This window comes from Zootoca vivipara, chromosome 1 (assembly GCF_963506605.1).
Source record: "Zootoca vivipara chromosome 1, rZooViv1.1, whole genome shotgun sequence".
Lineage (NCBI taxonomy): Eukaryota > Metazoa > Chordata > Lepidosauria > Squamata > Lacertidae > Zootoca > Zootoca vivipara.
The window spans coordinates 83,127,744-83,151,149 of NC_083276.1; the positions used below are offsets into that span (position 1 = coordinate 83,127,744).

The 23,406-nt window shown below is 46.9% G+C and overlaps 1 protein-coding gene across 1 annotated transcript in view; it reads left to right on the top strand.

Moving 5' to 3' along the window:
- The window catches only part of CARNS1 (carnosine synthase 1), a 35,132-nt gene extending 18,266 nt beyond the window's left edge, over positions 1 to 16,866 (top strand). The window contains exons 5-10 of the mRNA XM_035125761.2: positions 3,613 to 4,100; positions 4,396 to 4,597; positions 5,363 to 5,448; positions 5,956 to 6,187; positions 7,769 to 8,040; positions 10,214 to 16,866. Of these exons, the coding sequence (XP_034981652.2) occupies positions 3,613 to 4,100; positions 4,396 to 4,597; positions 5,363 to 5,448; positions 5,956 to 6,187; positions 7,769 to 8,040; positions 10,214 to 11,446 (2,513 nt within the window). The 3' untranslated portion in view covers positions 11,447 to 16,866. The remainder of the gene's footprint in view (positions 1 to 3,612; positions 4,101 to 4,395; positions 4,598 to 5,362; positions 5,449 to 5,955; positions 6,188 to 7,768; positions 8,041 to 10,213) is intronic.
- The last annotated feature ends 6,540 nt before the right edge of the window (positions 16,867 to 23,406 follow it).

The window sequence follows — 23,406 nt, forward strand, 5'->3', positions numbered from 1 at the left end:
CATTGGGTTCTGGGAAAGGATCAGGTACCATTTCTGTGTTCAGGGCACGGAAATCCAGCCTCTAAAATGCACACAATCTGCTTGCAATTAAGACTTCATCGTATTTTTATGTTGCTGTTTAACTAGAATCTCTCTCTCTCTCTCTCTCTCTCTCTCTCTCTCTCTCTCTCTCTCTCTGTGTGTGTGTGTGTGAGAGAGAGAGAGAGAGAGAGAGATTGTTCAAAAGGTAACCTCTTTATTTTGAATCCAGACTGGACAGCTCCCAGCTGCAGGGAAAATTAAAGGTGTGGTTTTAGAGCAGGGCGTATCCAAATAATTTCCCCCTTTTTATGTTCTGAAAGTGCTGCGGTTTCCTAGAGATAATAACTAGCCCAACCTATGAGCATTTGTAGAACTGAAATTATTCAGTTCTCTTTCCCAGCTGATACAAAAGTGGCCTAGTAGCTTTCAATCACCTATCTGCAAAGAAACAGATGCAAAAGTTTCTAGGGAACGGGGCACTGCTAAGGTGGCAAGGAAATTAGTCTTAATAGTGGAAAGGTCTGCTCCTGAAGGACTACTGGTCCTGCAGTCCAGCTTGATGCCAGAACCCTCCATAGTGATGAGAAGGACACTACCTCCCCTTCTCCCTGTGTGTCTTTAATTCCGTGTGGTTCTGTTCTGCAAGTATTGTCATGGTACAGGAACGTGGTGACCTCTGTACAAAGACAAGGTCTTTTGCGCTGTCTGACACATAAACATATAGAATTAGATTTGCCCAGCGTAGCTGCTAATTTTGGTGCCAGCTAAAATAGCAGTTCCCAACATGGCTGGTGAATCTCAAGCGTAAGAGTGTGCTGGGTGACAAGGGTGGGAATAGCCTTTTCCTTCTCCAGTGCAGTTGTTGCCCCGACTGTTAGGGGAGGGTTCTGCATGTGCTGCTTCCCTACAGCAGCGGAGTAGGAGGAAAGGGTTCCCCACCCCACCCCTCTGTTTAAGTCTTCTGAGAAGAGTACAGTGCATGTACAAAGAAAGCAGGGTTGCATAGGCTGACTGTACAGATTCTACAAATGCTGAACATATACACAGCTCCCTCCCCGCAACTATCGGGAATCCTGAGGTTCCACGTGATCAGTTTGGGAGACTGGGAGTAGGGACTGCCCTTTAGAAGGCTGTAGCTCAGTGGCTAGAGCATCTGCTTTGCATGATCCCAGAGCCCACGCTGAATCCCCAGCATCTTCAGGTAGGGCTGAGAATGTCCCCTGTCTGAATCCTAAAGAGCTATGGACAGTCAGTGTAGTGACAATGTTGAGTTACATGCAACAGTGGCCTGGCTTGGTATAAAGCTACTTCCTGTGTTCCATCGGAAAATGTCCAACGTCTAGCGGTAAAGTGAGGGCTGCATGCCTCTCACAGTGCTGCCGGCGAAGTGAAGTGGAAAAGGGCAAAGTTTCCCTAAGGCCACATTCACACCATACATTTAAAGCACTATGATACCACTTTAAATAGTCATGGCTTGCTTCCCCCAAAGAATTCTGGGAGGTGTCATTTGCTAAGGCCCGCAGGCATTGCCAAACTTGGCCCTCCAGCTGTTTTGGGACTACAATTCCCATCATCCCTGACCACTGGTTTTGTTAGCTAGGGATGATGGGAGTTGTAGTCCCAAAACAGCTGGAGGGCCAAGTTTGGCAATGCCTGGCTAAGGGCGCTAAGGGTTGTTAGGATACCCCACTCCCCTCCCAGCAGAGCTACAATTCCCAGAGTGGTTAAACTATAGATCCCTCTTAACATGGAACTCTGGCATTGTAGCTCTGGGAAGGGAACAGGTTCTCCTCTCAGAACCCTTAACAAACTACAGCTACCAGAATTCTTTCGGGGAAGCCATTTCTGATTAATGTGGCATCAAAATGCTTCAAATGTATGGTGTGAATGCGGCCTAAGAGAGTTAAGAACTCTGCATCCCTTTAAATTAGATTAGGTATGAGGGACAGTGGATATGCCTCAGGTCACTGCTGCCAGAGGTAAGACATTTCTGATGGATGGAGCAGCTGCATTACTGCAAGGCACTTCACTGGAGGTGAAGTGGCTTATAGTGCTGCTGTGTGAGGAAAGCTTTTTTCCCTTTGCCTCCCCGCTGCCAGAGTACGAGAATTTGGTTACAAAACTGGAGGATTTTGAAGCTCTGTCTTAATGAAACAAAACTGATAATCTGACAGCTCAGTTCCAGGTATGGCAGCCTTAGAAGATAAGAAGTGCTTCTCCCGGCCCCCAGTGCTATGGGCTAACACACACCTATTATCTCAGTAAGGGAGAGAGTGATGGTGAAGAGTTTCTCTTTACTTTTACTTTGCATGATGAATATCATTTCTGTGGGTCAAAGGAAATGCCTCACCCTTCCATCTGTTGGCGTTGAATTGGAAGTAAACAAAAGGGTGTGGATTTAGTTTCAGATAGCCAAAGCATAAAATGAGAAACCAAAACAGAGAAGCGTATATATATGTATCCACACAGAGGCAATAGCCTTCAACTTTGTAAAGTAATGCATTTATAGTTGAAAGTTTTGTCTTATCTAAGTATATCTTCTATCTTTTGGGCATGCTCCCCTCCTCAACTTTGGATTGAATACCGCATTACTGACTAGTTTTCGACTGGGGGGGGCAACCCCTCAAATATTAAAATGCATTAAATATTTTAAAGATTAAAATCAGGTTGTGTTCCAAAGTGGGTGACCAGAATGGTGAAGGCTGGTTGAGAAGCCTGGGTGTATTTCATCTAGAGAAGATTAAGGGGAGACATGATAGCAGTTTTCAAATACCTAGAGGGCTGTCACACAGAAGATGGAGTAGACTTGTTCTCTGTTGCTCCAAAGGGTGGAAATTGCAAGGAAGCACTGCAGGCTCTGCAGTGGGGTGCACTAGAAGTCCTCCAAGTTCCCTGCCAAGTCTATGGTTCTAGAGCAGGGCTAGACAACCTCTGTGGCCCTCCAGAGGGTTGCTGGGACTTCAAATCCCATCTCTCCCAGCCTGCATTGCTAACAGAGGTGATGGGCGTTGTAGTTCAGCAACATCTGGAGAGCCACTGGTTCCCCCATGCCTATTCTAGAGGGTAAAATTTGACTTGTCATCTGGGTAAGCCCTAAAAGCACTGACATTATGAACAGACCCGTTTGCTAATGTGATATAAATGAAGCATTAGTGCCACTGGCTACTGATGGGGAGGAAATGTAGAAGAAGTGCTAATGATGTCACAACGGATGATTCCATTTCCTTTCCCCTGTTCAATCTCTCTCCATTCATTGGTGACTTGTGGGAAAGCATGACACACTAACACTTTCCAGAGAGCCAGAATAAGATATACTCCTGCTTAGTTGGCTCAAAGGCAGTTGTCGGGGCAGATAATCAGGGTGTTGACGGCACCGAGAGCACGTAAGGCACCAAGTCTCCCAGCTGCTGCTGATTACTCTGACGCGACCGTCGCGCAGGCTGCCGCATTTTGGCAACCCCGCCCAGAACCTTGAGCAGGGGAGACATTTTTGCCACCCTGGTCCAGCTCAGGGCACGTTTCTCTGCTGTGTGAGTCTTTATCTTGCACACGCTCATGGGCTGGGTTTGCTCTCTGCCTTCTCCTCCCCAGGTAACATGCTGCTCTGCCTGTCGCCAACCTGGCTCTCAAAGGCACCATCGGAATCCCACCCGGGAGAGTCGTCCTTGCTGGTCTTCAAGGCCGTGACCTTTGAACTCGGCGGCCGCACAACCCTGGAAGAGTTTGCACCCCCGCGCCGTGTCACCTACTTCACTGGCTGCTTTGGGCCCTGCAAGGTGCAGGGCCAGTCGGCAGCAGAACTGGCCCGAGACCTCGACTGCCCCACGGGGGGCTCAGGAGAGCTAGCTCGCCTGCTGGAGGACAAGCTCCTGACCCGCCAGCTGATGGACCAGCAGGCATGTGTGGCCGTGCCCCCCACCCTGGCCTTCACCTTCAAGCGCCCGGTGCCTCTGCGAAGTGTGACAGAGGAGCAGCGCGTACGAATGGTGGAGCTGAGTGGCCGCGAGGGGCAGGACAATCTGCTGCAGGAGGAAATAGCAGCCTTCCTGCAGAGTGGCGCCATGGAGTCCTACGGCCAGGTGAGGAGCCCTGAACCTGAGATGGAAAGCTACAAAAGGGAGGCTTGGAAAGGTGCGTTACTATACGGCAAGAGCAGTGCACTTCCTGTATCCAGGACAGCTGGATAGGCAAACTATGGGGCAGGGGTGGCCAACTGATGGCCCTCCCATCAGCCCCAACTAGCATGACCAGTGGCCAGGGTAGGTGCAACTTGCAGTAAAGCAACACATGGAGGCCCTCAGGTTCCTCAATCCTGGAGTTTGAGCCAAGATAATCCTCTGAGCCTAAGTGTTGTCTCTATTGTGCTTCCTATAGGTGGTCGTAAAACCATCAGGCTGGCGCTGGAACGGAGCCCAAGCTGTGTCATTCCATGCTAAGTCAGAACAGGGATGCGTCCTTCAAGCTGTCCTCACGCTGCTGGAGACCCTGGAAGAAGAAGAGAGCATTTTGGTGGAGGCCTTCATTCCCACTGCTCATGTGGTCCGGCCTGGCCCTCCTGACACGAACGGCTCTCCATGTAAGGGATATATTTTCATCCCTTCTCACTGAGGTCGGTCCACATAATGAACTGTCCTCCAAATCAGCGCCCACGATTATGATAGTTTACTCCATGAGTCTCTCCCATTGACTGTGCTTCATGTCATCTCTTGCCCACTCAAGAGCATTTGAAAGAGTTGCCTTGCACCAACTATTTTCTGAAGGGGTCAAAGTGGGCAAAAGATGGCATGGGTAGGTTGGGAAGGCTACCATGTTGGAATCTGATAATCCTCCAGGATCATGTTGCATTGTTGATTGTACTCCACACTTTGGGCCTCTTCTGATGACCTGTTTACTGAACATTCATCCCAATTTTGCTTGCACAAAGCTTATGCAGAGGTTTGATTACATCTGGTCTTTATTGACAAGTGTTCTGAGTTGTTTATGGGGTGGTTATACATCAAGGGCAATTTGTCCTGCATTCATCCCCGATTGGCTTTTGGGGTATTTACATGTCTTTCCACTGGTCATTTGTTTATCCCACACTTCACCGCATTTTGCTGTCACTTTCCAAACCACAGAAAGTATTTCTTTAAAAAGGGCATTTGTTGTGCTAAGCCAATAGAGCCCTTTGGTACCTTGTAAACATGCAAGTTCCAGCATCCACTTGAATCCCTCCTGCAAAATGATGAGTCTGGAGGCACCCCTTCTTTTCACTCCCCTCCACATGCCCCACTCCTATCAATTTGCCTCTCAGATATATTCTATCTCCCTCTTCCTCCCTCTCCTCCCTCTCCGATTCCAGGCAATTCATCTCCACAGCCCAATCTAGCAGTCCGAATATGTGCTGTTGTCTGCAGATCCCGAAAAGACCAGCCTCTACTGAGCAAGGTAACCAAAGCCCAGAGCTCCACTAAAGTTTGGGGGAAGAAAGCCCAAGGAATCCTCACTGGCAGAAAAATTGTAGCCCCGTAGTCCATTCTTCTTACCTGCTTTCAGGGGAACTAATTGTTGGTTGAGGGCAAGGAAATAAGTGGCTCTGCCCAGTTTTAAACTGTTTTGTGGGGAAGACACACAAACATAGGTATTTGTAGATTTGGGTGATCTTTTGACTGCAAAATAATTTCTTGTTTGGAACCAGGCTAGTTTATTTTATCAGCTGTCACACCCGCCATCTCTAACCTTTACTTGGAAAGACCCCAGAAATCATAGATCACGGCACAAAATCCCACAGACACCTTGCATGCACACAACCATAACCCACTGTATGAACAGAAGAAAGTGGAGCAGTTCCAATTTGGACTGTTGGTATGGAGATGTTAAGACTAACTGGAGGAACGGATGCTTGAATGATAGCAGCCCAGAGAGACTGTATGCATTTTTTTGGTTCTCTTTCAGGTAGTGTGTGGTGTGGGCCGGGCAGATAAGCCCCTGAAGCACCAGGCCACAGTGCCCCAGACTTTGGAGAGCAGCCTGCGTCAGTGGGGACTAAAGGATGAGGCCCAGATTGCAGCCATTCATGCCCAGATAAAGCAGAAGGCTGAAGCAGCCATGAAGGCTTTCATGGACATGGAAGCTGGCCTGTCAGTTGAGCAACGAGGTGGTCGCCAAGCACAAACCGACATCATTGGTAAGTTACCCTGTGAAGTCATTATGGAGGCTGCTTCTAAGACACTGTGGGACCCTGCACTTTCGATGCCCAGAATAGCATGAGGCTATCAGCGTTCCTCAAGCCCAGTTTCCATTAGCTGTGGGGCAGCAGTGCGAAGCAGCTGCACTTAGCTATGCACCAGCAAGCAAAACTCAAGCCCTTGTGTTCAGAAATCCTTGCACTGGCAGAATGATTGGCAAAGTGTGGTGCTAAATTCCTCCTTTTGAACCAGTGGCAGGTTGGGACCCTGAAATCCCACAACCCCAGAGTTGCATACACCTTTTTGTTCCGGCCTCTGATGTGGACATGAAACTGTCTTAAGTAATGATTCCCCATTATCTTCATTGTATGTTTCTGGTAGTGCAAGAACCAATCCCTTAAGTTTCTGCAGCTCAGTGGTGGAGCCTGAGTTGCTATTGTGGAAACTTCTGCTGTAATGCCTTCTGTGAACTCTGCCTCAATAAAATTCTTGAGCAACAGGTTCCTATGGCAATCATTCTTCCTAAAACAAAACAGAAAAAATGACAAACCCAGTTGCCGCCCGTTAGTTACATTTTGATCTCATTGACCAGCTTATCAGAAACCATTAATTCTCATTTAGATTTATTTCCTACTGTATGATGTGTACTGTGCAAAAAAAAAAAAAATTCACCCTCACTCACTGCCTGATGGCAATGGTCTGCAGATGTACAAAAGCTGCAGGCACACTCTTCTCCCCTTGCTTATTTTATTTATTGATTTCTCACCCCTTGACCATTCTGGCCAGGACTGATGGGAGTTGGAGTCCAACAACATCTGGAGGACCACAGGTTCCCCATACTTGGATTAATCCATTGTTCTTAGTGCACCTTTGAGGTTTCTTCTCTTTCATTCCTTTTCTGTCTTCATGACACATTTGGCCCAATAGTTCATTTCGATGAGAGATGTTCCCTATTGGCCCAATGTCTAATCCTCCAGCCTTTACGGAATGAGGGGCTGGTCTGGCTGCTCCTGGGAAGAGGGTTGCCGCCAGCTGCCAACCTCTAAGGCAAGAGAGCTAGCAGCAGCTGCAAATTTGGCCTGACAGCAGGCAAGGGAACTGATGGGGCAGGCAGGGCAAGAGGTACAGCAGCAGCGGCACGACTTCTCAGTGTGTGCAGCAGTAGTGAAAAGTGCAAATTCCACATTAGGAATTATTAGAGAAGGAATTAAAAATAAAACAAATGTTTGGAGGATAATTCTGTCATGTTGGCCCTGTAAAAAGCACCATGTTCAGAAAGCAGGATGGGATGCTCAGTATCAGATCCTAGTGGGTGACAGAAGAGTACTGCGGCCTTGATGGTTTCCTGGGGGGAGGCGTGTGGTTGGGAATCCATGTGAAATGGGATGTGATGGACCTTTTCAGTAGTTCCTACCAGGGCTGTTCATATGTATAATGAAGGAGCTCTTACTTCAGTGGGGTTATTTGTTCCATCATCTCACCCTTGGGATTCAGCTAATGGTTGAGCTGACCAGAAGTTCAGTGATCTTCAGCCACATGTTCTTGATTGACAAGGCCTCCTTTGCTTCTCCTTTCTCCAGGTGTGGATTTTCTCCTAAGCTCAGAGGACCAGGTGCTGCAGCTGGTGGCCCTGGAGATGAACTCACAGCTGTGCCTAGAGACCTGCTCCGTCTTTGAGTCCATGGGCCGGGTGGTGGGGGCTCCAGCGGGCGAGGCAGCACGCCCCCTGGTGGAGACGATGATGCGTCGTACGCAGTGCCACCTGATGGAGGGCAAACACGTGTTGGTCATTGGGGCCGGCGGAGTCAGCAAAAAGTTCGTCTGGGAGGCAGCCAGGGACTACGGGCTAAAAGTAAGATGCGGAAACCGGAGCCATGCAGCCCCCCACAGGCTGCAGGATGGACTAACTAGAGCAGCACCCCCTTTAAAGCCCCCGCCCATATAATATAAACTTTATGGGTGCCATCTAAGCACAGAGAGGGGAGAAAGGCACAGTCCCCCTGCCAATCAAAAGGGCTCACCATTGTGCTATGCACTTACACCAGTGGAGCTGGCCTGCTTGCTGCATTGCTGCTCCCCAGCCATGCTATTCTTGAGGCTGGCCATCTTATCAGGATTACTTCAAGCAGGGCATCGGACAGCCCAGTCTGGAACCAAGTTTTAAGTTGGACGAGTCACTGGGGATGAAAGTGAGTTCTTGAGGATTTCAGGCGTAGCCAGGTCTGCTTCTTTCTTAACCACCTCTTGCCTCCATTTAAAAATGGTAGGAAGCAAACATGAGGCACGACTGCTGTGCAGGTTCTGGATCCCCAAGATCCCAGTCTGGCTCCAGAATTGTGGGATGTGACCTGCTCACTGCCAAGCAGCACTTGCTTCCTTGTTCCTGGCCTTCTATAGCAGCCAGGAGGCTTCAGAGGCTGAAGCTTCTTCTGTCACTGCATTTCCACCACAGTGTGCAGCTGTTTAAAGGTACAGGCTAAAGGAAATGGGATGGGAGCCTTACAGCCGAGGCAACAGGGATACATAAAAAGAGCTTTTTCAGTAAAATACCCCTGCTTTGCCTCTCCCATCCCTTGTATCATTATTTATTAGACTTATTAGTCACTTGTTAACTAAAGGTCTCCAAGTGACTTTCATTCTTACCTTCCTAAACATTGTAGTTTTGTGGCTTCTCCAAACTCAGGAAAGAAACCCTGTTCCGTTCTTGCTGCTGGGACATAACTGTGCTGGTTATTGTCTCCTTTGGAGGACATGGGTGTACAGTGCAGTTTCAAGAATGAACTGTCCTGGGTTATCCTGTTTCCAGGACCTCTAGATTACCTTGGCCCCACCAGTTTGGAGCCACAAAGGGGGCCCCTCTGAATAGGCAGGAGACTGACAAGCAGAATAGATATGGGGAAAGTATGTGGGGTGGTGGTGGTGGTGATATTGTAATGAAATGAAAACTAAATTGGTAGGAGGAGACAGCTGGCGGTTCAGCCAGCAGCGACTAGACCCATTTTTCTTTCAAAATCACAAGTGCCTTGATGCCAGTTTATTCCTCTGAGGGCTGAATTTGCCCCTGTTGGAGTCTTGCTGCCATTTTGCAGTTCAGACCCTGAACAAAACACTTTGACCAAAGTCTATGTCAACAGCTACGGTGTTCACAATGGGACAGTCTGTATGCTTTATTCTCCTGGAAAATGGCTATGCTCTGGAGTTACTTTAAAGTGGTGGTGCTGGTGGGAGCCTGCTTGGATGTCCCCGTGTCTCTGGAGTTGCTATATGTCCCTGCTAAAATAATCAGCAGTGAAACCGTTAAGGCTGCCTTACCCATCCACTTGGCTTATTTGTTTGTTTGTTTAGTTATTTACTGAAGCTATTTATATTAAGCGGTGTAACGTAAGACTTAAAGGCATACAATGGATATGCTTATGGCTCACAAAGCCCAGATTGCTGAATGGAGGCACCTCCCTGATGCAAACTGAATCCAGTTTAAGGAGGCACAGTGGAGATGCAGAGCGGAAGAGTGACTCCCTTTTGCAACCACCTGGCTCAGCTTTTTGTTTCCGCCCTCTTGCCAGCCAGGGTCCTTCCCCAGCACCACCTCCTCCTACACCTAGAGGACAATGTTTCCTCATTCTAAATTCTCTTGTTGCTGAAGCAGGCATGTAGAGAATGATCAGATCCTGTCTCCCTCCCCTGCCACCAAACCTAATGGAAGCTGTCCCACTGAGAGCACAAATGGGATGCCTGCAAGATGGGGAGTTGCAGCCCATAAATTGGAGCCTGCTTCCCAGGGGGCTGTTGTGCCGTGCCTGGTCCCAAGGAGCTGTCCTTCTCTGGTACTATCAGTAGTGATGCATCTCTGATTTTTCTCCCATCTTCTCTGCATCTCTGCCCTTCTGTGTCTGCCCTTCCTTCTTCCCCGTCCCTGCTCCCACTCCTACCTCTCTCCTACCCCACTCTCTCTTTCTCTCTCTCTCCATCTCCACCCCACCCCCCTCTTTCTTTCTCGCTCTCTTTCTGATCTTTCCCATCCCCAGATCCACCTGGTGGAGTCCGACCCCAACCACTTTGCCTCCCAGCTGGTGCAGACCTTCATCCACTATGACACCACTGACCACAAGAGGGATGAAGAGCATGCCCAGAGGCTGCTGGGGCTTGTGCAGGAGCGGGGCTTGCATCTGGACGGCTGCCTCTCCTACTGGGACGACTGCATGGTCCTGACGGCACTTGTGTGCGAAGGGCTGGGCCTGCGCTGCAGCTCCCCGACAGCCATGCGCGTCGCCAAGCAGAAGAGCCGCACTCACCTGCACTTGCTGCGCCGACGCAAAGAGGGGTCTCGCTGGCCCTCGGCAGCGCTCTATGCCGTGCCCTGCTGCCACCTAGAGAGCCACACGGATGTGGAGCGGGCTGCAAGCCACATCAGCTTCCCTGGGGTCATGAAGCTAGAGTACGGGGCTGGGGCTGTGGGGGTCAAGCTGGTAGAGGATGCACAGCAGTGCCACCTGCACTTTGACAAGATCTCCAGGGACCTGCAGGATGACTCAGACCACCCAGGCATCGGGCTGGGCTGGGGCAACGCCATGCTATTGATGGAGTATGTCTCCGGCACCGAGCACGACGTGGATCTGGTGATGTACGAAGGGCGGATGCTGGGGGCTTTTGTCTCTGACAATGGGCCCACCCGGGTGCCCAACTTCACCGAAACGGCGGCCTGCATGCCCACCTGCCTGCCCCCTGACCGTGAGGCGCAGCTCATCCGCGCTGCCTACCAGTGCTGCTTAGGCTGCGGCCTCACCGACGGCGTGTTCAACGTGGAGCTCAAGCTGACCGCGTCCGGCCCCAAGCTCATCGAGATCAACCCCCGCATGGGCGGCTTCTACCTCCGCGATTGGATTCAGGAGATCTACGGCGTAGACATCATGCTGGCCTCCGTCATGGTTTCCTGCGGGGTGGTCCCGCTCCTGCCTGCTCGCTCTCGCCCCCGCACGCACCTGGTGGGAGTGATGTGCTTGGTGTCGCAGCACCTGCAGGCCCTCAAGTCCACAGCCAGCCTGGAGACGCTCCAGGCCCTGCATGAGCGTGGCGTCATCCGCCTCAACCTGCTCGATGACGAGCTCGTGTCCAGCGAGTATGAGGAGCCCTACTGCAACGTGGCTTGTGCTAGCTCTAGCCGCCGCGAGGCCTGCCTCAAGCTGCTAGGCATCTGCCAGGTGCTGGGCATCGACTCCCCAAACTACCCCGTGGCCCACTTCCTCTCACATTTCAAATAGCCTTGGAGATATGGCTCCCTCCGTCTGGAGCTGAGCCTGGGCCTTCTCCAGAGAGGGAGCCTTGCCTGCCCCCGCTCCTAAATTAGCCTTCCCTTGCTCCCAACTCACCACTGGGGTTTGCATTATTACACATACACCCTGTTTCCTACAGTCTTTCTCAAGTGGCTGCTGTCTCCCTCAGGAAGGAGTGTGGCATCATCTGGTGCCATCTCTGGTAAGTGCCACACACACACGATTCACACCCTTGAATGGGCTCACATCCTCCTTTTGCAGGGGGTCCCTATTCAATGCAGAGTCCCACCCTTCTTGAAGTCATCTCCTCTTCCTTTATTTGCAGCTCTGATTAATTCCCCGACTACAACCTTGGGTCCTACATTGTTCCTCCCCCACCATCATACACAGAGGCAAGATCTTGCCTCTTCACTTTCCCTTTCTTCCGCTGGGGGAAAAGTTGTGGGCTCATGGCCAGGCATCCCCTACTTCATGCTTCCAAAATCAGTGGAAAGAGGGCTGGGGTAAAAAAAAAAAAAGTACACTCCCCACCAGCAACAATACTTCAGTGATCCTGCAAGAGCAAAATAGTGCAAATCTGAGCATTCTCCCGCCCCTCCCCCATATTGAACCCCCGTATGCAAACGCCATTAATTACGGGAAAGTCCCGCAAACTCCTCTGCCAAGCTACTGTAACAAAAGGACCATATGCAAGCCTGCAATAACAGATGTTTACAGTGCAGTAGAATGTAAGACATTAACAAGCTAGTTCCACTGACTCAGCACTTGCAAACCCCCACAGTAACATCCTAGCGCCGCGTGATCCTTTTAGGAGCTAATGAGCATGCACAATTCTGTGCTCATAAAATGACCATAGAAATAACAAGAGGGCAAACAGTGATGCAGTGGCAATCTCTGACATGCATGCTTAGTGCTGGGAGAAGCTGCCAACCAAGTTTTCAATGCTTGCAAGAGAAACTGCTGTAACAATCTCCCTGCAGTGTCCCAAGAGAGACCCTACAGTAGGATATCGCTGTGACAGCGCTTCCAAGCACCTACCAGTAACCCATTAGCATATGAGAATCTCCAGTGAAAAACAGCACCAGGACTCCTGACTTACCTTAAAAATATCAGCCTTCCGACGGAAGCCCCTTCCAATGCCCCTGAAGACCCTACACTACTAAGAAACCATAGTGCCAGCATTCCTGAGTGTTTCTGCAATAACAAGCCACAACCTTGCCACCACTCTGAATTATGGTGAAGTAGTAATGCTTTGTGCATAGTCCTAGCATCCCCAAATAAGTGACGTTACCAATATAGTACCAGCATCCTTAAAAATGCCTATAACCAGCATAAAGGAAAAAGAAGCAAAAGCAGTTTTGACGGGCATGGTAGAAGAGCATCTCTTGTCTGTTTAGCACGCTAGTGGAAAACTGGCCCTCCAGAAGCGGTTGGACTACGACTTCTGTCAGCCCCAACCAGACATGGCCAATGATCCGGAATGATGGGAGTTGCAGTCCAACAGCATCTAGAGGGTCCATCAGCCTACCACACTTGTTTAATAGCTCATGGGTTTCCTGCAGCTTCTGAAAGCAGTTGCAGGATGGAGCACCTGAAGGGCCTGGGATTACATTCCAGAGCCTGTGAGGCTTAAAATGACAGGCATATTGATCCCATTGGGGGAGAGGGGAGGCAGGAACTGAGAGATTCAGGGTGCCCATGATTGGGTGACTAACAGCAGGACCATTAGTTAAGTGTGCCCTCCTAACATGGGTTGTTGACCCTGCCTTCCTGCCTGCCTATCCTTCCCAACACTTCTGTAACCAGGCAGGCATAATAGTTCCTCCCCCACAATAAAATGCCGTGTGAAAACATCCAGACTGCAGAGGTGTTATTTGCACCTGCTCCAGAGCTCAATACCCAATTGCTTACTGGCCGGTGAAAGAAAACCTGGCAGAGAATGAAGATTCACTGAGAAGCAAGTAGATTTTGGAGGACTTCACTGGATGGAGAAGTCTCTTCAAAGCCGCCCCCCCTTACCCCATGGACCTGTTCACTTCAGGGAGGCTTCCAGATGCTTCTATAAGAAGCAGCTCCCAAAGGGGGTGGTGGTGGAAATAGCATTCCAGAGTTTGGCTGTTCATCATCTCATGTGAAGAACAAAGACTGGCTTCATTCAGCACCCAGACCAGATGTTCTTTTCGGCACTGTTCTGCCCAAGGGTATTCATTCATTCTCCTCTGACCTAGGGTGTTTAGAGCAGTTGAACTGGAATTTATCCCCTTTCCCCAATTCCTGAAAGGAAAGAGCAGCTCTCCCTTTGTCTTAAGCACTTTGCAGGTTTAAGATATACTCAGTTGAGTTGCTCCCTTTAACCAAAATGACTGAGAGGAGGGGTTTGGCATTCTCCAATAAGGAGGGTGAGGTAGGTGTAGCTGTCATTCTCTTACCTTGGTTCTGTTTTAACCTACCCCTCACCTACATAGTTATGAATGACCACCTGTGAAAAATGAGTCTTCTCTGCTGCTTTGGAATGAAGCCTGACACTTTTCAGGCCTTGCCATCGGAACCAAAGCTTCATTTGCTGGATCTACCCCACACATTTCCTGCCTTCTCTTCACAAAACCATCTTTGTACTTAACTAAGACCAGCGTGCTCGTGAATTCTAGATACAAAACGTACCATGAAGAAACCTAGTTACGTGACCGGAATGCAGTAGGCATATTGAAGAGAGGGAAAGGGGGGGGGGAAGCTCTGGCAAACTTTCTCAACTTGCATTAACTTCTGCTCATGAAGTAATTCCATAATGTTGTCATGGAATTTGTAATGCTTTGGCAGTGATGTAGCGTGAGAAAAGTGCTTCAGCAGGAAAGTGCCGGAGGGTAAAAAGTCGAAAGCTGTAAAATGAAATGGGGTAAGGGGTGCTGTTGGCAGAGGGACTGAGCAGTGGAGAAAGGAAGAGGAAGTAACTGCCAAGCCACTTCTGTTCAGCCATGGAGAATGCACAAGTCCCAGGCATTTGACATTCTGTAGCCTTAACCATTCTACCAGGGATACAGGGAGAGCTCAGAACTCAGGGAGCCCTGTTTTTTGACATCTAATCCGTGCTAGTTCTTCCCTCAAAATAAGTGCCAAGGGAAGAAAAACTCGGGGGGGGGGGAGAGAATGTCAAGAGCACATAAAAATACTTTATTGGGCCAGTGCTTGTGTTCTCTTGGTTACCAAAACACCAGTGTGCTTTGTAAACGGCTCTGAATAAGCAGCACACTGTCAAGGCCAGTTAAATCTTACACGTTTTTGTACTGCCTTGAAATGCACTCCCCACTTTTTATCCCCTCTTCCGTTTGAGCCTTCTCCTCCTTTAGTTTCTCAACAGGAGTGCCAGCATGAAGGTCATTTGCTGACCACGTGGGTAGAAACAATGTTCACAATCTTGGGTGTCCTTTAGCATGCGTAACCCTATACCATACAGGGCTTTAGCGGCAGAATACGGAGGGCTGATCAAGCTGCATGTTAAGAATAAGAGGAAACTTACACCAGTCTTTATTAGTTACAGAGTTAAAAAGGTAAAGGGCGACTCTGGGGTTGCGGCGCTCATCTCACTTTACTGGCCGAGGTACAGCTTCCAGGTCATGTGGCCAGCATGACTTAAGACTTAAGCAACTTCTGGCGAAACCAGAGCAGGGCACGGAAACGCCATTTACCTTCCCGCTGGAGTGGTACCTATTTATCTACTTGTACTTTGACGTGCTTTCAAACTGCTAGGTTGGCAGGAGCTGGGACCGAGCAACGGGAGCTCACCCCGTCACGGGGATTTGAACCGCTGACCTTCTGATTGGCAAGCCCTAGGCTCAGTGGTTTAGACCACTGCGCTACCCGCGTCCCAGTTAGAGAGTTAGGTAACATTTTAATGTATCCCCATGAGAGGATTACCCATGTCAGAAAAATCCATGCTTCCATTGGCCCTTGAGCTGGGAGCCTACCAGATCACAATGTAATTTCTATAAATCTCTGGTGAATACAGTCATACCTCGGGTTACAGCTGCTTCAGGTTGCGTGTTTTCGGGTTGCGCTCCGCGCCAAACCCAGAAGTACCAAAGCGGGTTGCTTCCAGGTTTCGGCGCACACGCATGCGCAGAATTACTAAATTGTGTAATTCTGCCTGGTTCCCTGTAACTTCACTTCTCACAGTGGGGGAGCCGCCAGAAGACCTTCAGAGAAGGATTTCTGTGTCCAGACTGAGCAATGGGGGTAGAGATGCTCCTTCAGGTATACTGGACCAAGGCTGTTTATTGGATTGATGGAGGGAGAGATTGTTCCAAACACATGTCAAGTCTCAGGCCCTGAGGGGCTTTAAAGGTAAGTCCCTTGAACTGGGCCTGGAAGCTAACAGAATGGCAGTGCAGAGGCCCCAAGACTAACTGAATATGCTAATGCCTCCCAGAGTTCATCGAGCAAGAACATATTCCTGCAGTTCTCAGTGATCTTGAATGGAAACACCACAGGCCACATTGTAGTAGCCAAGAAGTTATAAAAGCACGCATAAGTGAAGGGGAGTCCTGCAAAAAGTGGTGTCCATGTAACAGTCACCATTGGTTACCACCAATACTTCCTTTTCTAGGAGTCAGATCCAGAACTATACTTAGATTACAAATTTATTCAGATATGGATATTTCCACCACATCTATCATGGGCACACTAATCACTTCCACAGCCTTAGGTTTACCCCACCAGCAGCATCTTGTCCAGATCCCTTTGGGTTTTCCCCTCTAGTCCACTCATTCACAACCTCCAGGCACTGGTTACTTCAGCCTGTCAGTCCTGTCAGTTTAGCTAGTGATACAGAATTCCAGGGCTGTCCCAGTGCCTTCATAGATGATCTAGACATTAAGTGGCATTAATGAGAACACAGAGTCTTCTGGAACACCCCATGCCAACGAGCATTACAAATGACAACTCTTTGAGGGTAGGAAAACAAAAAAAAGGAAAAATACTGAAAAGCCAGCTCCAAAAAGCTAGCTCTTCTTCCCATCTGATCCAAGGTATCAAAAGCCACTGAGAAGGCTAACAAGATCAACAGGGTAATAATAAAGAGGATTCTTGAGGGTTGCTAAAACTACTATGGAAAAACCCAACAGTAAAGGGTCAAGGAAATAAGTTTCATCTAGAAATGTTTAGCTCAGAAGAAAGGAGATGAGGGAATGGACTTGATTGCTTTCCCATGGGGCAAAAAAAAAATGCCTTAAAGAAAATGATCGAGTAAAGTAGTACAAGAAACACACAAAATTGATCACCTCTTCACAGCACACATACAGAATTTGCTGCTAGACAATCTAATGACCACTGACTTGCATGGCTTTAAAAGGGGTTTGCACAAATTAATGGAGGATAAGTCTCCATGGCTTCTAGCCACAATGGCTGTGTACTACTTCTAGAATCAGGTAGTATGTCTACTAGATGCTGTGGAATACAAATGGGGCGAGTGCTGTTCTGCTCTCATGTACTGCTTGTGGGCATCTAACTGGCCACTGTGAGAACAGGATGCTAGGCTACATGAGTCTTTGGCCTCATCCAGCAGGATTCTTATGTTTGTGGGGACCCATCAAGTCTTAACATCTTTGAAAAATCCCAACATCACAGTGCAGCTATAATCAGTGTACCGGTGATAACTGCTGAAGTACATGGAATATTGTTATTGGAATTTATAGACTGCTGGAAGTAACAGAATGTCATCCCCCCCCCCCCGCTGATCATGTAAAGTTTACATATTTCCCCTCCTTTCTGATTAGGTAAAGATTGCTGCCATTTTCCAAAAGCAGCAACAGGCATCAAAGTTGATATGGCTGGTGGAATTCCTGCTACTTGTGCTTTTCACATGCACCCATGTGGAAGTCATCTTTCTGCAATACAATTCCACAGGGTGTGTGAATTTGCAACTATGTGGTCAGGGCAGATTATGTGGGGCCTTCCCATGCAATCAGCAAATGACCCAAGCTATCTGACTCACCCTCATATTTGCATAGGTTAATAAAATTGTAGAATTGTAGAGTTGGAATGTTCCCCAAGGGTCGTCCAGTCCAACCCCCCTGCGATGCAGGAATGTCAGCTTGCAGGTCCAAGCCACGTGACATTGCATCAGAGAACAGTGGCTTCCATGTGGAATTCAACCAATGTTATGGATGCCTCTTAACATCTATTAGCATCTGTGAAAGCAGGTGACAGCCAATCTCATCATGTTACACAGATTACACCTTCATTTTATGTCATGTTACAGTAAAAAATATGTCTGATTCTAGTTCATCAACAATGGAGGCTTTGAGCTTCATACAGTATATGGGCTACCATAGTTCCTAATTCCACTTCTCTAGCCTAGCACAATAATTTTCTAATACAGTATGTCAAAATCAAACCTTCTAAGCTTACTTGATCTCTAGAGGTAGACAGACCCATTAAAGTCCAGTCTGTCCCAGTACTACATGGGGATGGGTTTAAGTCCATCCTGTCCTGTTCCCATGCAGATTTTAAAGTGTTTGCATGTTTGTAAAAAAACAGAATAAAAAATTACTTCCAGTAGCACCTTAGAGACCAACTAAGTTTGTCATTGGTATGAGCTTTCATGTGCATGCACACTTCTTCAGATACACTGAAACAGAAGTCACCAGACCCTTATATATAGTGAGAGGGTGGGGAGGGGTATTACTCAGAAGGGTGGTGGGAATGGGTGATTGGCTGATAGGTGTGGTAAACCTGTTGACGACTGTTAACGACTGCAATTGGTCTTGCAGGAAAAAGCAAGCGGTGAGATGGCTAAAAATAGCTTCATTGTGTATAATGAGATAAGAATCCAATGTCTATTCAGACCAGGTCTCTCCATGGTTTTAGGTTTGGTAATGAGTTGCAATTCAGCAACTTATCTTTCCAGTCTATTTCTGAAATTCTTTTGTAATAAGACAGCTACTTTGAGATCTTGTATAGAATGTCCTGGGAGATTGAAGTGTTCTCCTACTGGTTTCTCTGTCTTGTGATTCCTGATGTCAGATTTATGTCCATTTATCCTTTGCCATAGGGATTGGCCTGTTTGTCCAATATATAGAGCTGAAGGGCACTGTTGGCATTTGATGGCATACACAATGTTAGAAGATGAGCAATTAAATAGTCCTGAGATGGTCATGTTTCTGCTGTACAATTCCTTCTGAGAGTGAGAATGGCAAGAAGCCCTGCTAACCACTCCAGGCTGTGGATGGCTGGAAGACTTCCCTGGATCTTAAAAAAAAGAGGGGAACAGAGGAAATTCTGTAGCACTGAGACCACCTCATAAAGGAATCCACTGTGAAGTGGTCTCATGATTCTATCCAAATCATGATGTTCCCAGATGTGATCCAAAACTCCAATTTGGAATCTGAATTCTGTCGATTCCTCCCTGCTAAGAGCTTTCAACTGCACATCTCTAGTTACACACCCCCACACACCAACTAATAAACTCCACATAGTACTTAGTTGCAATCTCCTAATCCACAGGCACCATTTTAATGCAAACACCAAATTTATCCACTGTTTTTGCAATAGCAGCCTACTGCAGTAATAATCCTGTCTGTGTACAGTGTACACACTTGGCTGTTTGGAATCATAACCATTGTGGATTAAATCAAAAGTAGTGGTTTGAAGCCCTACAAAGCCAATGCAAATTGCAGAAAAGCAAGTATTAAGTGAAGGATCTTTTCTAGACAAATAACAAGGTTGTGTAACAGAAGGTAGACGTGCTTCCAAGGTATGGTCTGAAGGGAATATGAAATTGGTTTGGTTTGGGTCTAGTCAGTACTTTGATCCAGTGTTTGAAACTCCCATTGTTCTAGGCACATTTTGCAACAGGGAATTTCATTCGTGCGAACAGTTTCTGAGCTCTGGGTGCAGTACTGCGCCTAAGATTTCAGATTAAAACTGCAGAGTGGAAGGAAAGGAGGACCTTTTTCTGCCTCCCCACTTCCAGCTACTCTCTGAAGACTGGAGAAGAGACCCTCTTAAGAATACTAGGGGGGTGGGCACAGGAAGGACTACACCATTTGAAAAATGAATGTAATATTTTAGCTGCAGTTCGTTCATTTTCAGCTTTGTATTCTTGTTATAAAAAAAAAGCTCGCCTAGACATTCCGTTTTTGCGCCCATAACCTAAGTTTAAGGTGCCATTTAGCTCCTAGCTTTCGTATCTCAGTTTATAACACTGCTTTGATGGGAGATCGGAGAAGAACCCCATGTACATTACACCTTGAACTCTGGGATGGAAGAAGGGCAGGGGGTACAAACATAATATACGTTTTAAAAAATTAATTTAGAACTAGCCATGTTACTAACTCAAACATCAGCACGTCCCGAATAAGCCATTACTCCTACTCTACAGTGGTCTAAGTAGGAAGCCCATACAAGCACAAGTGTTTTTGAAAACTGAAGAATAGACCGCTCTAGATTTCTATCCTAGGAGATTTAATTTACTGCCTCTTTCTAAAAACAAACCAACTCAAGAATGTGTTAATCTTAAGCGTATTCTTACTAGGCTGCAATCTTAAGTACATTTACTATGCAATAGTTTCCACTGAACTCATATGTATTTGGGTATGTCTAAGGCTGGTAGCTCCTAGCACAGGCATCCCCAAACTTCGGCCCTCCGGATGCTTTGGACTACAATTCCCATCTTCCCCGACCCCTGGTCCTGTTACCTAGGGATCATGGGAGTTGTAGGCCAAAACATCTGGACGGCCACAGTTTGGGGATGCCTGTCCCAGCACTACACAACCATTGCTCTATTATTGTAAGCTGCATGTGCAATTTTGTACTCTTGCAATTTTCAGATTTCAGGAGTACTGTCCAGCACTCTGTCAGTATACATTTTCACTATCTTCTTCCCATTCTAGTGAGCTTGACGTGGTCTTGTGTGTGGAGACGGCAAATTAGAAGTGTTTAATAGCAAATTAGAAGTTGAGCTGGGAAAGAAACAGTACTAAAATGCTGCTGATGGGAGGGGAGGACCCCTGGTTTTTGTTTTTAAAAATTGTGTTAAAGTGTTTTTTTCATTTTGGTGCTGTGAAATTAAATTATTGTGTAAAAAAATAAGCATGCTGATTAAATGCTGCCACTGGGAAAGGCAATGGCAAATATATGTCCAACCAGATGTGTGGTGATAGATTCACAGCCACACTTAAAAATAAAAAGTGGAAGATTAGGTCCAAGGCAATCTATGAGTTGCATTCAACATAGCACCGGGGTTTACTCTAAGATTCTTGTCCCACTGAACAAGCACATTGTTCTCCCCTGAACTTTTTGTAACTGAAAGAACATGAAAGATAGAAGAAGGAAGAATTAACAGAGAGAGAGAGAGAGTAGGGAACAAAAAAACAACAGAGAAGGAAGGAAACGTAGGAAATATTGGGAAATGGAAAAAGAGAGCGGTGGAGCAAGAAAAATAGAGGTGAATATGAATGAATGGAAGAATAAGGGGATGCCCCAATTATTTTGAGGAAGAGATTATCTCACTTTCTTAACATATACAGTAGTTGGGTTCTGAGACTCCCTTGCCACAGAAAGCAAAACTATGAATCTGAGCCCCCACCCTAATTTATAATTTTTGTGGCTAAAAGTTTCCCTGTTATAAATTGTTATTATCCCTGTAAAAATATGTTGAAGATTCTGTTTCTGTCTTACCATTATGACATAATAAGGGTTGATGGAGATCTTCACAAAATGGTTGCTCAAAACTGAATGTTTGTTGCCTCTAACACACATATTATTTACAACACTGTCTGGAATAAGGTCCAGGATGCAAATGAATTAATATCAAAATTATCTTTTGGTGTACCTTGTTCAGTCTGCAAAGCCTATCGATCTGTTGGGCCTAGCAGAGGGCAGCCTCCAATCAACCTTGGTGTCTCTCTGAGATGTTGCCTTCTACAGAACAGAACTTTCCAGAAGTCTGGTCCTGTGATATGAGTCTTCTTTTAAACATTTAGCAAAGCTCCAGGAATCTGTTATAATTGAGAAAAGCAAACCAGAGGGTTGGAGAAGGAAGGTCAAGGAGCCAGCCCAAAGAGCTGAAAGGAAAGTTGGGGGCCTGTCCTGTGATTTGTTGGAACAGCGAGAACTAAATGTGTTACCGAAGAGCTGAAGCAAGAAGGAGTCACTTCAAAGCCCGATCAGAAGTCAGCTATGGCTGCTGGAGACTGCTTTAGGGCCACGGGTACCTGAACACTAAACTGCACCACTTTGCCTTTGTAAAGAGTTTCTTGCTGGCTAGGACAAGTACAAAGTATCGGGATGAAATTCTAACATGCACCTCTACCTATCCGAATAAAAGTTTGATCATTTGATTTTCTTGTTTGTATTAGCCCTTAACTCAGAACATTATTTTGCACACCACAAAAGCCCCATGAGAACATTGGATGAACTGTTGTTCCAAGGACTATGGCCTTGATCCAGTTCTATGTACAGGCAAGCTCGTCGTGTGTTACAACTGATGGGCCTGGATGCAGATGTACATCCTTCTGCACATTTTTAAAAACACACACACATCTACCCAGTTCAATGATGCTCATATGGTTAAAGACTTCGTGGACATCACAAACAAACCCACACTCCTAAAATGTTGAACATGTAAAACAAACAAACAAACAAACCCTGAGGGCATGCTCACATAACTGAAATTGTTTCCAGTACATGCAGGAAAAGTACCGTATTCTGACAATCAAATATATATTTTGCAAAAGTGTCACACCTGTGAGTGGAAACTAAGCAGATGGAATGGAAAGATTGAACATCTTCTGTGTTCTTGGTGCTACAGCTCTTCACACCTAAGATTTACCAAGTGTTTATGCAAATAGACAACAGTCAGCAGATATGTTAAACATCTTTCATTTCCTCAACATACCTTGTGATTTGTGCTGCAAGATTTGCTATACTTGCCAAAAGCAGACTATAGCTGTGATCTATTAGCACATTAACCTATTGGCAGCATGGTGTCACAACTTGATCTAAGGTGTATAACAACAGCTATGCTAGCCCGAAACAAATATATGGTAGAAAAATTAAGAAGTGGGTTCTCAAATGCATTCTTGGTTGACCTAAAGATGGATTCTGGGTCTGAAAATACTGAAGAGTTCTGGTTCAGCAAGACTCATTTCTGATCCATGTTGTAGAGGATAACATAGCAGTACTTGGAACTATCACAAGAGGCCACTGTTGAACAACCTCACTCCATACTGTAGAAAAGAAGGTGGAATTTTTGCAGAGAAATTAAGAGTTGTGCAGATAGAAAAATATCAAATGACACATAGCGTAAACTTCTAGTAAAAGTAGAAAACTGTCACTAGCCATGATTCCCTTATGGGCACCATGGATTTGCAGTGTAATTCAGCTAACAACAAACCCTGCAGGTTTAGCAACACAAAATTAAGGTTATCTTGAACTGGCTCAAACTCCACAAAGCATGAGAACCAGAAGCTAAGGCTGATGTATTCACATACATGCCTCTTGATCACTAGTCAGGATGTGCAATGACACATGCGCTGACTTAAACTTACCCCTCCATGCACCCACACTTCTTGGCTTTTCAGGCCCAAATCTAGATGAGGATGGAGAGCAAAGATGCCCCACGTTGTCCTGACCTTGAGGAGCATATATGCCTTACTAAAGGGCAGGGTAAGCTGGTTGTGGTCAAGTTTATTATTCTAGATTGGAAGCTGTAACATTCTGAATGAGAGATACAGTAAATGCTAATTCGCTATCATGTTTAGGTTTCCCCCAGCAGGCAAGATGTCTGGGGTGGCTTTAAAACCGAGCCAGATGGGTGGGGTATAAATAATTATTTATTTATATTATCAGTGGCAGGGCATCTGTTTTGCCTCCAAGTCTCAAATTCAATCCCCAACATCTCCAGTAGGGCTAGGAGACACCCCAGGGGTGGGCTATTGGGTTGTTGTTTTTAT